The 20,232-nt window shown below is 38.5% G+C and overlaps 1 protein-coding gene across 1 annotated transcript; it reads left to right on the plus strand.

Moving 5' to 3' along the window:
- Window positions 1-84: 84 nt before the first annotated feature.
- Window positions 85-19,956, plus strand: LOC109242655 (ATP-dependent DNA helicase PIF2-like). The gene is made up of 4 exons (XM_019409493.1): window positions 85-937; window positions 3,920-4,011; window positions 4,593-4,712; window positions 19,891-19,956. Exons 1-4 carry the CDS (start codon window positions 85-87, stop codon window positions 19,954-19,956), a joined length of 1,131 nt encoding a protein of 376 aa, XP_019265038.1.
- The last annotated feature ends 276 nt before the right edge of the window (window positions 19,957-20,232 follow it).

A 20,232-nucleotide genomic window follows, 5' to 3' on the forward strand; every position in this document is an offset into this window, starting at 1 on the left:
TAGTCTAAGACGTTTATTTGCTACACTTTTGGTATATTGTAATCCTCTAACCCAAAAGAACTTTGGAACCGATTTGAAGATTCTATGTCTGAAGACTTCAAGATTTTGCCACATTTGAATGAGAAACAAATTCGCCGTATGGCTTTAGATCATATTAACAACATTTTGCATTCAATGGGTCGTGATATAAATGAATTTGCACTTGTACCAGAAAGAATTGTAGCTTCATCTGCTGCTAGGGAGGCTCAAGATTCTCATTTTGAAAGAAATATAATTGTTAGAGAAGAAGATTTATTACTAGAAACAAAATTGAACAATGAACAGCGAAAAGCATATGATGTAATCCTTGATAGAATATTTACGAACAAATCTGGAGCTTTTTTTATCGATGGTCCCGGAGGAACAGGCAAAACTTTTTTGTATCGTGCATTATTGGCTGCTGTACGATCAAAAGGATTCGTAGCTTTAGCAACAGCAACCTCTGGTGTTGCAGCTTCGATTCTTCCCGGAGGACGGACTGCTCACTCCCGTTTTAAATTTCCTATTAATATTGATGAACAATTCTTCTGTAATATTAGTAAGCAGAGTTCGCTTGCATCATTGATACGAGATGCCAAACTAATTGTGTGGGATGAAGTATCAATGGCCAAAAAACAATTGATAGAAGCTTTAGATTTAATACTGAAAGATCTAATGGATACAAAGACACTCTTTGGTGGAAAAGTTGTCGTTTTTTGCGGTGATTTCAGACAAACTCTTCCAGTTGTTCTGAGCGGAAAAAAAGAGGATTTCATACGAGAAAGTTTATTGCATTCTGAAATCTGGAACCAATTTGAAAAATTGCGATTATCAGTAAATATGCGAGCAAGAACAGATCCTGCTTTTTGCGAATATTTGATGCGAATAGGGAGCGGAAAAGAAAAACCAAATTGCCAAGGTAAGATTGAAATTCCTGATTGTTTCATTGTTCCTTTTATAAGTGAAAAAGAATCGTTGAATCTTTTATTTAGAATAATTTATCCAGATTTATATACATCTGCTTGTGATATGTCTTCTACAACTTCTCGTGTCATTTTGACAACAAAAAATGATTTCGTTGACGAAATAAATGATATGCTAATAAGTAAATTTTTAGGTGAATCTAGGACATATGTAGCGTTTGACGAAACTATTGAAACTACCGACCAAAGTCAATATGAAGATTTCTTGCATACTTTACACCCAGCTAGCTTGCCTCCGTATAAATTAACTGTGAAAAAGAATTGTCCCGTTATTTTACTGCGTAATTTAAATCCGTGTGAAGGTTTATGTAATGGTACACGACTTATATGTTGTAATTTCGAAAGACATGTGATAAGTGCTAAAATTGCAAGTGGTGACTTGAAAAACACACATGTATTTATTCCCAGAATACCTTTGTTGTCTTCACAAGATGAAAACCTGCCTATTCCTTTCAAAAGAACACAATTTCCTATTAGATTATGTTTTGCTATGACAATAAATAAAGCTCAAGGTCAGACGTTAGATTTTGTTGGAATTTATTTACGAGAGCCTGTTTTTTCCCACGGTCAGCTTTATGTTGCTTTATCACGAGCAAAAAACTCAAGTTCTGTGAAATTATTGATCCGACCACCAACACCTGATAGCAACGATGATCATACAACATACAATGTAGTATATGATGAAATCATTCAAGCGTCTCTCTTGTGAATTAACAGTAACACTATGAGCAATCACTTATTTGAGATTTGATGTACATCTGACTGATATCCTACAAAAAATTGATCCTCAGCATCTACAAATTGGATTGATATCACATAGATGTTAACTGAGGTGTCTCTGCATCTTGAATCCTTGCTTCACTAAAGATCCTAAAGATGGAATACTACTTGAATATTGCACTAACTATCCGGTAAGTAATTTTTTTCTTGAATATACATCTAATACTTGAAACCTTGCTTTGATTAATAATTTTGCGTGTGCATCTATATGTTTACATGTTTGCCTATTTCTGGACAGATTCCAATAGTATACCAAATAAAATTCTTCTTCTTCTTTAGCTGTTGAAAATATGATATCTCCTTATCTTCTCCAGAATGAATGAAAGAGCTTGGCTTAGTTTCTGCAATGGAGATCTAAAATGAATTCGTTCAATATCAACTTACTTCAGATAATATTCCACAAAACTACTTGATGATTCCAAGGTAAGTTTCTTTAAATAGTTTTAACATGTTATTTGACGAAATTTTCTAAATTGTTTGAGTTCTTTAGAAATGAATGACATCTTAATATTTTCATTTTACCTTTTCAGTTTCCCTTAACTGTATAATTTCTTTTGCTGAATACTTCTGTAGATCCTGAAGACATATTTGAAAAAAGAACTGTTATTCTCGCAGCTTCTTGCCATTATTGGTTGCAATAATTCTGCTAGCTTTAGGTTTGGGCGTCATTCAGTGTAGACATAAAAGAACAGAGAGTTCAATGCTAAAAAAGATAAAATAAAATATACTATTTTTGGTACTTGGCAACCATAACCAGATAATCAAATAGTATTGTTCTCTAATTGTTTAGTTTTCTTATCAACTTTATGGTCTAAATTCTCTACTTGTATAAACATATTGCAGGAAAATTGGCCCACAACCATAACAAAGATCATAACAGTTCATTGCTTGGTCTGCTTTCTACTTTGTCACAACCATTTATAATTCTTGATCTGGGTGCAGAGCCTCAAGAAGTCAGACGTTTAGCATGCCAAATAGTAAGTACTTCTGTGATAAATTCAAGGCTTTTTACTAGACTTAAAGTATGTGCATGCATAAACTAAATTTAAGATATTATATCTTATTATTTTTTCAGTTTCTACCCAATTGAAACCTTTTCTGTATGAAAGATTATTTTTCCTGAAAAATATGGCTAACTATGTATAGATACTCCTCTAGATTTCCAACTTAGTAACTTTCATCTTTGCTGGCATCTATAGTTAACTATGATGTTATGTTCTATCCATGATTTGTTGTTCAGTTAGGTGACAAATACTTTGCTGCTATTAACAACAATGAGATAATGCTCTGTGCATTCTAAGATCCAGAATCTATTTCAACAAGGAGACTGATCTTTTAACAAGGTTTAGATAGTTCGCTGCCTTAACAAATTGTTCCACATTTTTTGCGTAAATAGTTGTAAGTAGTGTGTGCCTATGTTTGTGAAGGCAATTAATATTAATTTTTGGATATTGGAGCAGCCTCTAAATGTTTTGCAACAACATATTATACTTGAATGCATGTACATTTTCAAAAGTTTACAACGTTTACCGCATGATGTTTTCCTTTATACTACTGATGTCAACGCTTACTCTTTAATAAAAGATTTACACAAATATCATTTACATAATTTTAATTTTAGTTCAGTTATAAAAGTGTGTGGCCATGTTTAACAATTCACTGCCACTAAAATATTGATAAAAACATTTTTTTTTCTTAAATGAAATATTTATTATCGAACATCACTAAACACTTTAAAGTTTATCTTATATAAACTACGTCATTGAGGGCGGGCTATACATGGGCGACAACCAGCTAGACTACATTAGAAGTCCAAATTAACAAATGAGACAAGCGGTCATTTTTCCTTCAGATTTAGTTACCTCAGTTTGTTATTTGTATAATATTTGTGTTTGTCAAAGCTACATTTTCAGACAGAAGCTAAAAGCTAAAGAGCTTCAACGCATCTTATGATAACTTATGATAGAGTCAAGCTATGATGGAGTCAAGGTAATGTCCAATAGATTGCCTTTATCTCAGGTTTGTTGAGAAAGTAAATTAATTTCTTAAATTATCTTACGACCAAGGTTTGCTAGCTATGATTATAATCATATTTATCTGTCTAATATAAATATTTGTTGAATTTCTTCACTATTCAGATAAACAACAAGGTTTAGGTGGACTCATTTGGTCATTTTTGTGCAATATTGGTAACATCGTCTTCTGCCAACTACACTTTCAATCTGTCAAGGTAAGTATATGAGTTCAAAAAAATTCTCACACTGCTACGTTCACGATATGGATAACTGTTCAATATGTTCTAATATGCTATTACTAAATGCTCCACCCTCAGATTGCAGTTATATTAAGCTGCCTTTGTTTAATATGCCTACTCAATTGTGAGATGCTGCTACTCACTCTATGCAATATACTTTTAAGGGCCATGAGACAACTTAACTACCAGATAGACGAGCGTGTGAGCTCTAAGGTTTTTTATATTCGGTGGAAGGCAGGTTGAAACTCTGCCGCAAGCAAGTGAAAGTTGGATAACAAAGGCTAAAGTGTGCATGTACTGAGATTTGAAAAAAAGAGCCAGTTGTAACAACCTGATTACCTGGTAGTCAACGACAATGTATTGGTGCTCTTCTCTTAGGGCTCAAAACAGCTATGTCAATAGTGGCAAGAGAAAGATTCATTACTCAGGTCCGATGCTTAACCTTCTTTGCCTTTCTAATACAAACTTATATTCTTTCATTAATTTTACTCTATCTATTTTTTGGTTTCTTACAGGCTTATTCTTGATTTTTGATTTTCTCTGTTTTCCTCTTGTAGATCACCACTTTTCTGATAGCAATAGCAGAACGGAGAATTGAAATTGAAGAGCTTCAGTATACGTTGCAGCTGAAAATGACTATGGAATCCTTAACAAATACTAACTCACCATCAGGAACAGTAAAGATTCAAATTTTATGAAGTGCATCAGTGAGCTGTCATTTCGTCTATATCAAGAACAAGTATATGCGAGCTGACAATGGCAATCCCAATTTATAGTTATTTGTAGACCTTTGTCTTTTTACTTAGCTTATTAACCAAAAACTCATGTGATTTCAGTTCGTTTTATGATGTTTCCCTCTTCCACTGACCTTCAACAACAAAAAAATTCCAACAACCGAACTTCTTATGGTTGAAATCTTACGGTATGTGCTTGAATTTGTTCAGGATGTTCTTCAGCTCATTTTGTCGCTGTTGCAAAAAAAATACTAGCTAACATGTGAAGATGGTTTATTATGTTGAAAGCAGAGGTTTTTCTATGTGGGTCAAGTGAATTTTCGTTTACTTCTTTACTGTGGTACAATATTTTAGTCATTGTCACAACTTCGTTATCAATCATTTACAAATTCAGACGACTTGCACAAACAAAATTGTGAACACATTTTTTGTTCACAAATTATCTATGGTCAAACAAATCTTTATTTAATATCCAACATTCTAATACCTATCACAATGATTCTCGATAATTAAATTCAATCCAACACTTCGAAGACACAATAGACATGCGTCTATTGTGTTTTTAAAATTCTTCAAAACCAAACCATTCCAGAACTAATTACAAATATGCAACGAATATTTAATTTTGTCTACAAATTCAATGAAAAAGTAAAAAAGGAGAAGTAAAAGTCTAGCAATATGATGTATGATTTATTTAATTCTAAAAATACGATTAACTTCATATAATGTTCGTATTTTCTAATGCACATGGAAGTGCAAATAACGTACATTGGGCCTCTCAACTGGAAAAAAAATGGATATAAAGTGGCATAAGTTGACACCATTTGTAACAAGTTACAAGGATTTTTTTAGATGCTTGTCAATCGATGATCCTATCCCTGCAACTGACACACTGTTGGGATCGAGTATAACTTCTTGCTTTCTGTCAGTAGCACATATTTTATTTTTTGAATACTGCTGAAGGTAAATCACTTGTTGGATATTACAATTTAACTTCTGCGGAAATGAAGTAGCAAGCCATAATTGCTCAAAAAAATTGATACTTTAGCTCTAAAACTGCCCCGTGCAACTTCTTTTTTGAATCTACTGCTTCAAATAATCATAGAGGATATATTGAAAACTTTAAAGTTATTGGCCCGACATAAGCCCGGGGCTCATCTACCTAGTCCCTGCGTATAAGAAAGCTTCTTCTTATCTTATAGACTTCAGAATTTTGAATCACATTCACATCAATCTACTTTTGGTGGACGTTGCATCCGAACCAACTATTTTTCATGTAGAAAGATTTATATATGAAATCTACTAAAATTTAAAATATTTAAATCTGAATTCAAATTAAAAGTAAAAGGAGTTCAATGCTAAGAAATCCGGTTACACGTCGAATTTATTTATATTTGAAACGTTGAATCCATTTGTCTTTGACTATAGCGTAACTATCCATAATGTTCCACGACCCAAACCGAGGCACCCGTGCCTTACTCAATCACTACCACGTAACATATCTTTCTTAATCGTACTATCATTGGTAACTGGCCAACATGGGCCACAACCGTAATGTATAACTATAACTGCGGAAACACGTATCTAGAACCATCTTTCTTAAAAACATGAATAAATATGGGGCCGTCAAGGCCTTTGACATACTGTCAAAAAATAAACTCTCTCCACAAAGCCTTAAGAGTTATTTGACATCAATGGGACAGCGGTACCGGTCTACCCATAAGTCTGTAGCAAAATTCTGAACACGATGACTCATAGACTCCGCTGTAGTCTTACCGATCATGTCGCTGAATTCTAAACCTCGTTACTATGAGGGCCTCGTCAAACTGATATGTCTAATACACTGCAGGCAGAATGCCTGTGTCCCCAAACAAAACGGACGTCAGTACGAATAATGTACCGAGTATAGTAAGGCACATAAATAAGTATATAAAAGACATGGAAGAAACTTAGAGTAAATGACTCAACCTGTAAGTCTGGATAACTCTGTAAATCATGAAATACTTATAGTGTCATGCATATGCGTATGAATGTCATGTCGTGCATAGGTACATGTGTTCATAACATCATCAAGCCTCTGAAGGAATCCCATCATATCATATCGGCCACTATGGGCAAAATCATCAACGTATACCAGCTGATCAGGTGGTGGTGTGTATATAATGCCGTAACCTTTTCCCATATATATATATATATATACGCGTATATAACGTCATCTGGTCATGGGTCAATGTACATGTATAAATGAATGCAATGCATGAGAACATATATACGCATATATAACGTCATCTGGTCATGGGTCAATGTACATGTATAAATGAATGCAATGCATGAGAATACGTTAATAAAATCTTTCGGGATGTCATAAGACCATTATGCCTTTGAGTAATATCATGAAGTAAACTTTTTCAACTTACATATTTTTCTGATACCCATGAACAAATGATAGAATAATAGGACACTTGAAGAATCAAGAACATAGGCACTTCTAGTACTTCTATGAATAGAGTCATTTATGAAAGTTGTGCATTTGCTCGTTTCGTTTGTATCATATGGATCATGCCAAAAAGAAAGAAGGGATAGCCTTAACATACCTAAACCGATTCTTTTGACAATCCCTCTAACACACGTTGATTACGATAAAACATATAACGGCGGATCGAAGTAGGGAAAATCCGTATGATATTCTTTGAGAAAGATCGTAGTGTACTCCCTTAGAATTGCAAAATCCCGTTGCTATAACATTACGTAGTCTCGTATGATTTTTGTAGCAAAATCACGTTGCTAACATCTAATCTTTTATGAATGAGTTTGCTGAAGATTCCTTGTGATTGTAGAGATTTAAAATGAATTTAGAGAGGTTTTTAAGTCTTTGGGTGTGGGCCCCACTTATGCGGTGACTTAGCCACACCAAACCTTCTAAATATGCCACCTTTCACATGAATTTAAGAGTCACTTCGTGGGCTTAGTTGGCTGCCACGTGGGAGGCCCGTCAATCTTATCCAAACATGCTTAATTACATAGTTAATCTCCCACTAAAAATCTATAATTACCCAATTATCCACATAATTAAGAATCTTAAACTACTTAAAATACTACTCACTTTTAACATATTTTATATACTTTACTATCATGGTCATGTGGTACCTTGTATGGTACTAGTCCATAAATATCGGGTATTATAGCTTGGACCATATTTTATCCCCAAATTGTCAAACTTCGACGAAACTCATTTCTTCGATTCGCTTACCCTCTCACCTTCACGAATTTACTTATCACTTGTTTGAAATAACATAATAGTTATAATCTCCAAATAATCTTGTCCTTGAACTGATGTCAATTATCTTACGACAAATTCAGCGCACAATACTACTGGGTGTAACATCGTCGTAATATAATACTGCCAAAGTCGCCACCTAATTGATTAAGGGTGAATTAGGACACCTTATTTTATTAAGAAGTTAACTTCGTTGTTATAGTCTTAACCTAAAGATTATGATTAAGGGTTCTAGTTAATCTTATAGGGAAGGTTATCGAAGCACCCTATATGATCCGTTACTTATGGTGAACCGACCAAACCTAGGTTAATTGATTTTAAAAATTAAGTAGCAACATGTGCTTGCATTAAAAAACATTTGTCAAATAAATTTAAAAAAAAACCCGTGTAGTAATGTTATGAAGAGAGAAATGAGTCTTTCAGAATTGTATTGTATACATTCATAATTGAGAAAGCAAATTACTTTTATGCATTTGAAACTTAAACAATAAACAGTTTGGACTTAACTTCTAGGAAAATGTTTAAACCCCACACTGCCTTGACAAACCCAACAATAAAATCGTTCTTCAAACATTAGGACTTGCAAAAATAGTTTTTATATATATATACTTTAGAAATCATTCCGCCGGACTTAAAAAATCTTGTGTTTACGAAAGTTTAACACAAGGCCGTTAGAAAATAATTTGATGAAAAGGTTTTGAAGCGCCACTTTAAAAACCGATTCTAAGTTCTTATATTACTAGCTACATTTATGTGATTAAGATAGTACCAAATCGATAACAAAAGTAAAGATTCTACATAATTAAACATACTATGCTAGTACAAATTTTTAACATATAATCCCAAAAATTTGAGATAAACTCAAATCACAAGTAAAGATAAAATAGTATGAATGATAAAGGAAAATAAATGAAAGACGCTAGGCAGCCCCAAGCGTTTCGCTTGTTTTTCTCGCTATTCGGTGCTCTAAGGAAGAAGGTATGCAATGATTTCATCTGACGACCCGACCCGCCGTCTCATGAGTTACCGCTTCGTTTCCCCCATTTTATGCTTCTTCATGTTTCGTTATCGGTATTTGGTGTGTTAGAGTTGATTTGGATTGGTTTTGATAAGAAATGAGACACTTAGTCTCTTTAAGGAAGGCTTAAGTTGGAAAAAAGTCAACCGAACGTTGACTTATGAGTTAGAGGGCTCGGAGGTGATTTCCGGTGATTCGGTTAGCTTCGGGAGGTGATTTGTGACTTAGGAGTGTGATCGGAATTGATTTTGGAGGTCCGGTGAAGAATTAGGCTTGAATTGGCGAAGTTAGTATTTTGGCGAATTCCGGTTGATAGGTGAGATTTTGATCCGAGGGTCGGAATGGAATTCCGAGAGTTGCTGTAGCTTAGTTATGTCATTTTGGACTTGTCTGCAAAATTTCATGTCATTCTGACGTGGTTTGGTTGGGTTTTTGATCAAAAATGGAATTTGGAAGCTCTTGAAATTGTTAGGCTTGAATCCGATGCAAATTTGGTGTTTTAATGTTGTTTTGAGCATTCCGAATGTTGGAACAAGTTTAATAATGTTATGGGATATGTTGGCGTGTTTGGTTGAGGTCCCGAGGGCCTCGGGTGTGTTTCGGGGTGGTTTCGGATCATTTCGGGCTGTTTTGCAATGACTGAAGCTGGTATCTGGTATTGTTCTTCGCGTTCGCGAGGGTCCCCTCGAGTTCGCGAAGAAGGATTTGGCTTCTGGGGTTTTGTTCTTTGCGTTCGCGAAGAGAGACTCGCGTTCGCGAAGAAGAGGCAATTCTATTGCGCAGGTCTTACTTTGGAGGCTCGTATCTCTCAATCTACAATGAATTTGGAGATGATTCAAAAATGAAAGTTGTAGCTCTTTGAATCTAGTTTCCAGAAACATATTAGGGAAAAGGTCTGAAATTGCCCCTATACTATGGTATATAGTTCATATTTGTCCCCCGTTATACTTTTCGTCCAAATCAACCCCTACCATTAACAAAGTATGTAAAATTGCCCCTAGCCCTAACGGATCTCCACTCTCACAGCCGACCCTTCTGTTAATTTGTCCATGTCAGCAGCCAAGTCAACACCTAATATCTTGTTTATTGCCTTTACTAAATTAGAAAATTAAAAAAGCAATTCTCCCACATTTAAACTAGTTTTGTTTTATAAACCACTCTGCCTCCCTCCTTTAGCAGTTGCCGACGCCGAAAACTAGATCCGTCATGCCACCATTTTTAATCAAAACTCTTAACAATTTATTCTTCTATTTCTGATGTATTAATACGTCTTTACCATTCTTACTTAAGTCAATGGAGATCTACCGAGCACCATTGCCATTCGAAGACATCGAATCCATTGCAATTTCCTTTCTAATTTCAAGCAATTTTCGTAAACTTCAATGAAATCACTACTGCAACTGAGCTGGGGTTTATGATCAACAAAAAATTGACTTCGAAAATATACTAGATATGGATTTGAACAGGCAAGAAAGATAAATCATGGTCAAAGAATTTTCTGGTGGCTTCCGACGGTGTTCGGACAGATCTGGTTTCTAGTGGTGGGGATATTTTTCGATAGGTCACAAATACAGGAAGAGAGAGAGAGATGGGGGTGGATCTAATCAGCTTCTAGGACAATCTGAATGTTCATATCCTTACTTGCAGTGCTTCTCCGGCTATGAGTAAACGGTGAGTTTATCCTCGTCGGCTTGTCGAAAATTTTGAACTTTTTGAAAAACATCAAAGGAGATGATGGTGGGGTGGGGCTAGGGCTAGGCAGTAGAAGGTGGACGGTGGAACAAATATTTGTAAATGAATATAAAAGGCAACTGGAGAGATTGATTTCATTCAAAAAGTTGGCTGCTCCAACCTCCATTTCCGACCAAGGAAGGCATCCTTCTCTCTCCTCATCCCAATTATTTTGGTCAATAAAACATAGTGAGAATTATATTTAGGTGTTGACTTGGGTCTAATAGGTTAGTGGAAGTCCCAATTGGCAGCTGACTTGGAAAAAAGAGATGGGTCAGCTGCCACTTGGACGGGGCGTTAGGGTTAGGGGTAATTGTATAGACTTTATTAACGGTAGGGTGGAGATTGAATGTAAAGTATAACGGGGGACGAACGTGCATGAATTTCAATAGTACAGGGGTAATAATAGGCTTTTTCCCAACATATTATAATAGTCATTTGGAGTTGTGTGTAAAAAGTTATGACCATTACACTAGAGGCTGTCCGAGCAGAGTTTGGAAAATGAATTTTTGGAACTTTGTTCTTCGCGAACGCGAGAGGAGGACCGCGAACGCGAAGAACAAATCCCTGGGCAGAAGAATATAAGTCCAAACTTCGTCCCATTTGCCATTTTGATGATTTGGAGCTCGGATAAGGCGATTTTTCGGGAGATTTTTGGAGAGAACAACAGGGTAAGTATTCTTAACTCAATTTTGGTTGTATAACTTGAATCTATCACTAGTTTTGGTGTTTAATCCGCGAATTTTGTTGGAAAGTATAAAAAACTCTCTTGGATAGAATCATGGATTTGAGGGTCGAAATGTTATGGGAATTGGAAAATTTTTGTATGGTTAGACTCGTGGAGAGATAAGGAATCTATCACTATTTTTGGATTGTTTTCGATTGGGTATTGTTCCCTTAGCATATTGTGATGTATTCGCTCTGATTTTGGTTAGATTCGACGCTCGTGGAGGCCGATTTGAGGGGCAAAGGCGTCACCGGTTCAAGGTGAGTAATGATTGTAAATGATATACTGAGGGTTTGAAACCCCGGATTTGCACATCATAGTGCTGTATTGAGGTGACTTGCACGCCGGATAGCGAGCGTGGGGTAGAGCACCGTTAGGGATTGTGACTTGGTCTGTCCCAATTGATGAAATTACTACGTATTTGACTGAAACTACTTGTTATCATCATAATTTGGGCTGATTGCCATGTTTGGGCTTCGTGCCAACTATGTGAATCCTTCAGGGATTGATATCACTGTTTTCGCATTACTTTGCATATTATTTGATCTCGGTCCAAGGTTTTAATACTCTTTTGCAAACTCAGCCGTTTTTCTACGATTTGAAAACTGAAACATTTATTGACGTTTTGAGTTGATAACTACCATGTTGTATTGCCCAAGTGGCTTATGTGCATTTCTGGACTGAGCATGGATCGGGCTGCGCGCCGCAGCAGTGTTACATGTGCATTTCTGGACTATGGATGGCTCGGGTTACACGCCGCAGCGGTGTTACATTGATTTTGAGGCCGAGGGCCTGGTTGATGCCACGAGATGGCTTGATATTGCGCTTGGGCTGTAGGAGCCCCTCCGGAGTCGGTACACACCCCCAGTGAGCGTCGTCTACGTTAAATATGGATGGCTCGGGCTGCACGCCGCAGCGGTCATATGCATTGCATTGCACTCATGCATTGGTTCCTGTTTGTATTACGTGTCATGACATTCAGCACTCGCATTTCATTGGCTTCTATGCTACTTCTTGCACTGCTTACCTGATACCCTGGTGTTATTGGTTGATGGAGTGCTGTGCCCGAGGGACTGACTTATGTGCTGACTTGCACTATCTGTTTCGCATTCATTTGCTTAACTGTTGAAAAAGACATTTTCAAAAGAGGTTTTAACTAAGCCCAGATAGATTTTCTAAAGAATTTCACGATTTTACTGTTTTCTCAAAGGGTAGCACTGTTTTATATAGCATGATGGAGTGTCTTTCGTGATTTCTTGCTGCTCAGTTATTATTTACCTTTATTACTCACTGAGTTGGAGTACTCACTTTACTCCGTGCACCTCGCGTGCAGATGCAGGTATTGGTTACCCGGTAGTGGGTTTGAGCTGGTTGAGGATTTGCTATCGTAGCTGAGCAAGGTGACCGCCGGCGTTCGCAGCACCGGACTTCGTCTTTTGATTCTAAACTTTATTCTGTATATTATTGACCCTGTGGTCGTGTTCAGACTTCCTTAGATGCTCGTGACTTGTGACACCCCGGTTGGGCTGTGTTGGGTCGTAGATATATCGATTGTTATTGTCATTAAGTTGTATTTATCTAATCATTTATGTTTAAAAAATTTTGAAAGAGGCGTTGTTGTTTTGTTGGCTGGCCTTGTCTTCACGAGAGGCGCCATCACGACCGAGTTGGGAATTGGGTCGTGACAAGTTGGTATCAGAGCCTAGGTTACTAGGTCTCACGAGTCATGAGCAGGTTTAGTAGAGTCTCGCGAATCGATACGGAGACGTCTGTATTTATCCTCGAGAGGCTACAGAACCTTTAGGAAAACTTCACATTGTTGAACTCTTATCGTGCGTCCTTGATTCAGCTTGAAAAGAAAACTCTTGAAATTCCTTCCACGCGATTGTATGCGCACGTGAGCGCTCAGTATCTGATGTGCCTTGATGGCTTGTGATTCCCCGATCAAGGGGCGAGATGAAATCTCCGTGAGTTTGATGTTGGGCCAGTCTGGAGGACTTGAGGCCGGATCTTGCCTATGGCTTGAGCACTGAGGTGCTGATCGTGTGAGCAAGTGTTTCGAACTTATATGTTCGGTATTGTCCCTATTAGCCGGAATGGCGGTTTGGTATTCATGTGATGAGTATGTTAATACTGCGAGATGTATTTAGATGACTTGGAAGTGACGAAGAAGCCTGCTGGATAATAGATGAACTGTTAAGTGATTCGTTTCCTATTGTGATTTGATGTGTAGCCCGAATATGGGCGCGTGAAGAATATTTTCGTGTCTCCTAGTTGGAAAGTAAAGTGCAATACGTGTGGCGGTATGAGTTCAGACTCAGGAAGACTAAGTTGACTGTGAAACGTATATGATGGTGGAAGGTATGCTGAAGTACTAAATTGAGGCGAAGTAGGTGGGTTATCCCCTGCGGAGTGTTCTTAAGTGGTATGATCCTTATGTGTATGTTAGAAGATCTCATGTGTAATTGAAGGGTACGTGTTAAAATTTGAGAATTCGGGTCGCTTATGAGAGTGGACTCAACTTAGGTGGGAACGAATGCGAGGTTTGCAGAGGATTACAGTACTAGATGATCTGTGTTTTCACGAACTGGTAGATGATTTGATTTTAATCTCACTATGATATAGTGACATCATTAGAGTAAAAGTATTATGTGTTATTGAGTGTGTCCTGATATATGGCTTCGAGCCAAGTTGGGGAGGTTGCTGTTGATTAGCTGATTGCACGGTTATGTGCTATGTTGGTTCCGTTCCGAGGTACGATGGCGAATCAGTTCTGGTTGCATAAATTGAGCCGAGGATGGCACGAGCGAAGCAAAATTTTGACAAAGGTTATATGGTGCCTCGTAGATGTGTAAGAATCAGAGGATGTCTTAAGCTATTGTTGGTAAAAATGCTCGGTGCATGGAGCAGGAAGATGTTTGTTTGTATTGGGATAAGGATCTCATTTTGCGTTATCGGAGTGCCAATAAGGCACGAGTCACTCTGTTCATTGGGTCAGGTAATTTGCAGTTTGAATACTAGTGAATGACTTTCGAGAATGGTTCTAATGTGTTCAAGATTCTACATGTGACAACCAGGTGTCTTAAGGTTGTGTATGTTGTTAGAGACTGTGTTTTCATTGGAAAATGTCAAGACTTATGGTATTTTTATGTTAATTATAGGATTCTATGCATCAGTATCAGGAGAATAAAGGTAACGGATTTAGATTCGCAGGAAGTTCTTCATAGTAGATTATTTTGGGAATGTGGTATTTCTGGGAATATTTGAGCGAGTATTCAGTGGCTTATGGGTCTTAGACAGTGTGATCTCGTGCTTGGGTCTCGTGCGGTAAGCCTGGGTTGAGGCATTGTGGTGCTACAGCAAGAAGGAATGTCAAGTGGATGATGAATCACAAAGGAAATCAGATAGATGGAATAGCTTGATAGTGGACCGAATCGGTATGGTAAGGATATGATTAATTTCTTTGTATGTGTTCGAGGTAATGAGCCCTTACAGGTATTGTGCAGCAAAGCTCTTGAGTGCTGACGGCTTGTCTAGTCTGGTCTAGTTAGAAAGATTGAGTCCTGACAGTTTAGCTTGTGCAAATGGAATTGGGGAAGAATTCTTGTTAGGTTTCACCATGGTTTGGAGATGTATATATCTTCTATGGGCATACGAAGCATGGAAAATGATTTTCTTCCAAATGGGATCAGTGGAAGTTGTTGGCTAGGTGAGTTACAGTTCAGTTCTGAAAAGAAGTTCATAAAACTCTTAAGTAAAGAGTAGCCTCAGATAACGAAGGAAATGATACTGCTAATTGGAAGTGATTTGACGAGAGTATTTGTCTCGGAAAGGGGTAATGTGACTTAACTGATGATACTTCGGTAGTATTGCGGTGCTTTCTTGTTAGATCGACTGCTGATGTCTGAGTTGTTTGATGGCACAGGGGAATTTTAAGAATATCTTTCGTGGAATGATTGGGTACTTGAGATGTAATATGTATTCATACGGCAGAATTTGGGATCAGGTACAGTGATTCGTGTGCTATATGGAGTTGGAGACTGTTCAGTATGTAGTGGTTGTGGATCGTGTGTATTGGTACCGTTAGCGGCTATTGGGATTTGGAGGCTCGAGTGGATCTTTCTTTGCTTGGTATATTAGATTTTGGATATGATATTGGGGTGTAGACTGGTTGTCTCAGTGTTGGGTTATTCTAGACTATTGTGCTATGGGCTATGTCGGAAAATGTCACAGGTTGCGTGGCGAGGTGCATCGGATTATGTTCTAGCAGAGTGGTTTGTATTCCGAAGACCAGCGGACGGCTGGGAAGGATTGCTTTTCTTAATTGGGCCTTCGTGGCGAATGTCAATGCAGAGGTTTCTACCATTGATTCAGTTCCAGTATTAAGGGACTCTTTTCGGATGCGTTCTTGTGGCCGGGCATGTCGCCGGGCGAGGTTGTGGATTTCGATACTGATTTGGTGCCGGGCACTGTATCGTACGGCTCCGACAGGAGTTATAGTAGTGGAAGGAGCAGCTTCAGGCTTCTTGGTAATGAGGTCGTTGGTAAGCTTGGATACGTGTTTAGCTTGAGTTGGCTCGGTTGGCCCTGAATTGTGTTGTTGAGGGTTAGGTTGATTCGATCGTTATTGAACTTGCTAGTGATCTGGGGAGATCTATGAGTTGCTTTTCTGTGCTGTGAGACGTTATGATTTGTTGGATATGGGCACATGTGGTGCGTTTCTATTGGGGATTCATAGAGGAAGTCGAGCGGGAAGAGTAATTGGGTGTTGATCGGTAAATGGAGTATCGGTTATGACCTATCGGGTTGCGTGTCGTATGTTATTTGTTTCACCGTGGGTGTAATGAATTGCTTTGGTTTCAGGCATCAAATTGTGCGTGGCTGTCGGTTTTGAGCATAGCGACTTGAGGAGTTTCATGTGTAAAAGTGTTTGGATAGGATCGCGCATTGTGGCGAGGCCACGTGGAGTTATGACCTTTCGAGGTAGATTCAGCTGTTCTATTTCTATGATGTGAGACGGGGTCTCAGCCTTGTGTTGTAATGATATTGATGAGCTTGAGGTACAGCTTTTTCGTTGAGTCATTTGTCATGATTTGAGTATGTTCAGACCGTTCCTCATTGGTGTGGGTATTATGTAAGTTGTGGTTTAGGCCTGTGTTGAGATGTCATATCACCAGAGTGGTGTGTTGGATTCGAGGTGATCGTGGAGTCATTAATGAATACGAACAGATTTGATTTCAGTTTGTTAGAAGGATAATATCGAGGTTCGGCTCGGAAATCTGTTGTGGTAATAGTCAAAGGGAAGGGATTTCATGAATGGTTGATCTGAGAAAATGGTTACGGTTTATCGCGTGTTTCATTTATCGTTGGCAGTATATGAAAGTGTTGGAATAAGACTTTAGCTAATAAGAAGTTTCTAACCGGTATTCTGGTGTTGTGGGCAACTGCTATGGATAGAAGTTATCGTTTCGAGTATTTGGGTTATGTAGTATATCATGTGATTGCACCTGAGGTTGCAGGTAAGGTCATTCAGCTATTGGTCGGCTTCTAGTACAACTCTGGGTATGCTCGAGGACGAGCGCTGGTTTAAGTTGGGGAGGATGTGACGATCCGACCCGTCGTCTCATGAGTTACCGCTTCGTTTCCCCCATTTTATGTTTCTTCATGTTTCGTTATCGGTATTTGGTTTGTTAGAGTTGATTTGGATTGGTTTTGATAAGAAATGGGACACTTAGTCTCTTTAAGGAAGGCTTAAGTTGGAAAAAGTCAACCGGACGTTGACTTATGAGTTAGATGGCTCGGAGGTGATTTTCGGTGATTCGATTAGCTTCGGGAGGTGATTTGTGACTTAGGAGTGTGATCGGAATTGATTTTGGAGGTCCGGTGTAGAATTAGGCTTGAATTGGCGAAGTTAGTATTTTGGCGAATTCCGGTTGATAGGTGAGATTTTGATCCGAGGGTCGGAATGGAATTCCGAGAGTTGATGTAGCTTCGTTATGTCATTTTGGACTTGTCTGCAAAATTTCATGTCATTCGGACGTGGTTTAGTTGGGTTTTTGATCAAAAATGGAATTTGGAAGTTCTTGAAATTGTTAGGCTTGAATCCGATGCAAATTTGGTGTTTTAATATTGTTTTGAGCATTCAGAAGGTTGGAACAAGTTTGAATAATGTTATGGGATATGTTGGCGTGTTTGGTTGAGGTCCCGAGGGCCTCGGGTGTGTTTCGGGGTGGTTTCGGATCATTTCGGGCTGTTTTGCAATGGCTGAAGCTGGTATCTGGTATTGTTCTTCGCGTTCGCGAGGGTCCCCTCGAGTTCGCGAAGAAGGATTTGGCTTCTGGGGTTTTGTTCTTCGCGTTCGCGAAGAGAGCCTCGCGTTCGCGAAGAAGAGGCAATTCTGTTGCGCAGGTCTTACTTTGGAGGCTCGTATCTCTCAATCTACAATGAATTTGGAGATGTATCAAAAATGAAAGTTGTATCTCTTTGAATCTAGTTTCCAGAAACATATTATAATAGTCATTTGGAGTTGTGTGTAAAAAGTTATGACCATTACACTAGAGGCTGTCCGAGCAGAGTTTGGAAAATGAATTTTTGGAACTTTGTTCTTCACGAACGCGAGAGGAGGACCGCGGACACGAAGAACAAATCCCTGGGCAGAAGAATAAAGTCCAAACTTCGTCCCATTTGCCATTTTGACGATTTGGAGCTCCGATAAGGCGATTTTTCGGGAGATTTTTGGAGAGAACAACGGGGTAAGTATTCTTAACTCAATTTTGGTTGTATAACTTGAATCTATCACTAGTTTTGGTGTTTAATCCGCGAATTTTGTTGGAAAGTATAGAAAATCCTCTTGGATAGAATCATGGATTTGAGGGTCGAAATGTTATGGGAATTGGATAATTTTTGTATGGTTAGACTCGTGGCGAGATAAGGAATCCGATGATGTGAATTTTGTAATTTTTCGAGAAGTGGGCCCGTGGCTCGGGTTTTGCTAGTTTCGAGATCTTTGCTATTTTTCGATGGTTTTCTATTGGGTATTGTTCCCTTATCATATTGTGATGTATTCACTCTGATTTTGGTTAGATTCGACGCGCGTGGAGGCCGATTTGAGGGTCAAAGGCGTCGCGAGCTAGAGATTTCACCGGTTCAAGGTGAGTAATGATTGTAAATGATATCCTCAGGGTTTGAAACCCCGAATTTGCACATCATAGTGTTGTATATTATGGTTGGGAAATGAAGCAGTATAGCTTTTGAAAGGTTTGGTGTGTAAAATGAAACCCGTGGTCAACAGGTGTGTAACAGGGATTTGGTCGTAAGTTGGATGGGTAAACTATGTATTTCGCCTATTTTTGCCTATAGCTATATTTTATACCATCTGACCATCAAAGGTTCACAAATTGGCATTTTAGGTGCAACATGATAGCAAAGTAAGGAGGCAATTATTCATATGGATTTAAGACCGCAAATGTAATCCCAAGACATAATTTCAATTCATAAAACTCGATTTTATAACTCTTTGTTCAAGTTAAATTACAACATGCTAAGAGTTAAATTCTTTTAAGTGCAAAAAATAGTATCTAGTCCTCAAGAGAGTGTTTAATACATCAGTTGAAATAGCCATTGCATATTTAACCACATTATGTATAGAAACATGTTCTTTCTACAGCCATAATGTAACGACCCGGCCGGTCGTTTTGAGAATTTACGCCCCGATCCCCTATTAACTGCTTCCCCCGTGTTTATTTCTGCTATTGTGATTTTCCAGGATGATTCGTTTTGAGTTTCGGAGTGTTTTGGGACACTTAGTCCCTAAATGAGAGCTTAAGCTTTAGAATTTGGACCGTAGTCGGAACAGTGTGAAGACAACTTCGGAATGGAATTTTGTCAATTCCGTTAGCTCCGTTGGGTGATTTCAGGCTTAGGGGAGTATCCGGATTGTGTTTTGGAGGTCCGTAGCTTATTTAGGGTCGAAATGCCGAAAGTTGAAATTTTGAAGTTTTCGGACCGATAGTGAAAATTTGATATCGGGTCAGAATTCGACTCCAGAAGTTGGGATAGGTCCGTAGTGTTGAATGTGACTTGTGTGCAAAATTTGGGGTCAATCGGACATGGTTTGGTTGGTTTCGGCATCGGTTGTAGAATTCTTGAGATTTCAAGTTCATTAGGCTTGGATCGGAAGGTGATTCGTGATTTTAGCATTGTTTGATGTGATTTAGGGTTCGACTAAGTTTGTATGATGTTTTAGGATTGGTTGGCATGTTTGGTTGAGGTCCCGGGGGCCTCGGGTGAGTTTCAGATGCTTAACGGAATTGAATTTAGACTTAGACAATTTCTGAACTTGCTGAACCTGTTGTTTTCGCACCTGCAGATTTTGGACCACAGGTGCGGCGCCGCTGAAGCGGTTTGGCAACCACATATGCGGTCTAAGGCATAAGGGCATGTGGTCGCAGATGCGGCTCAAGGACCGCTGAAGTGGAACTGCATCTGCGAGGAAAGGAGCGCAGGTGCGGTATCTGGAGGCTTAATGAATTTTCGCAGATGCGCAACCCCAGCCGCAGAAGCGGGATCGCAGGTGCGGTGGACCCCTCGCAGAAGCGGAAATCGCTGGGCAGAAAAGAGTGAAATCGAGGGATTGAGTTCATAATTTCAAAAATTGATTTAGAGATCGGTAGAAGGAAATTTCTTGAGAGATATTGAAGGAGAACAATTG

This window comes from Nicotiana attenuata, unplaced genomic scaffold, assembly GCF_001879085.1.
Source record: "Nicotiana attenuata strain UT unplaced genomic scaffold, NIATTr2, whole genome shotgun sequence".
Lineage (NCBI taxonomy): Eukaryota > Viridiplantae > Streptophyta > Magnoliopsida > Solanales > Solanaceae > Nicotiana > Nicotiana attenuata.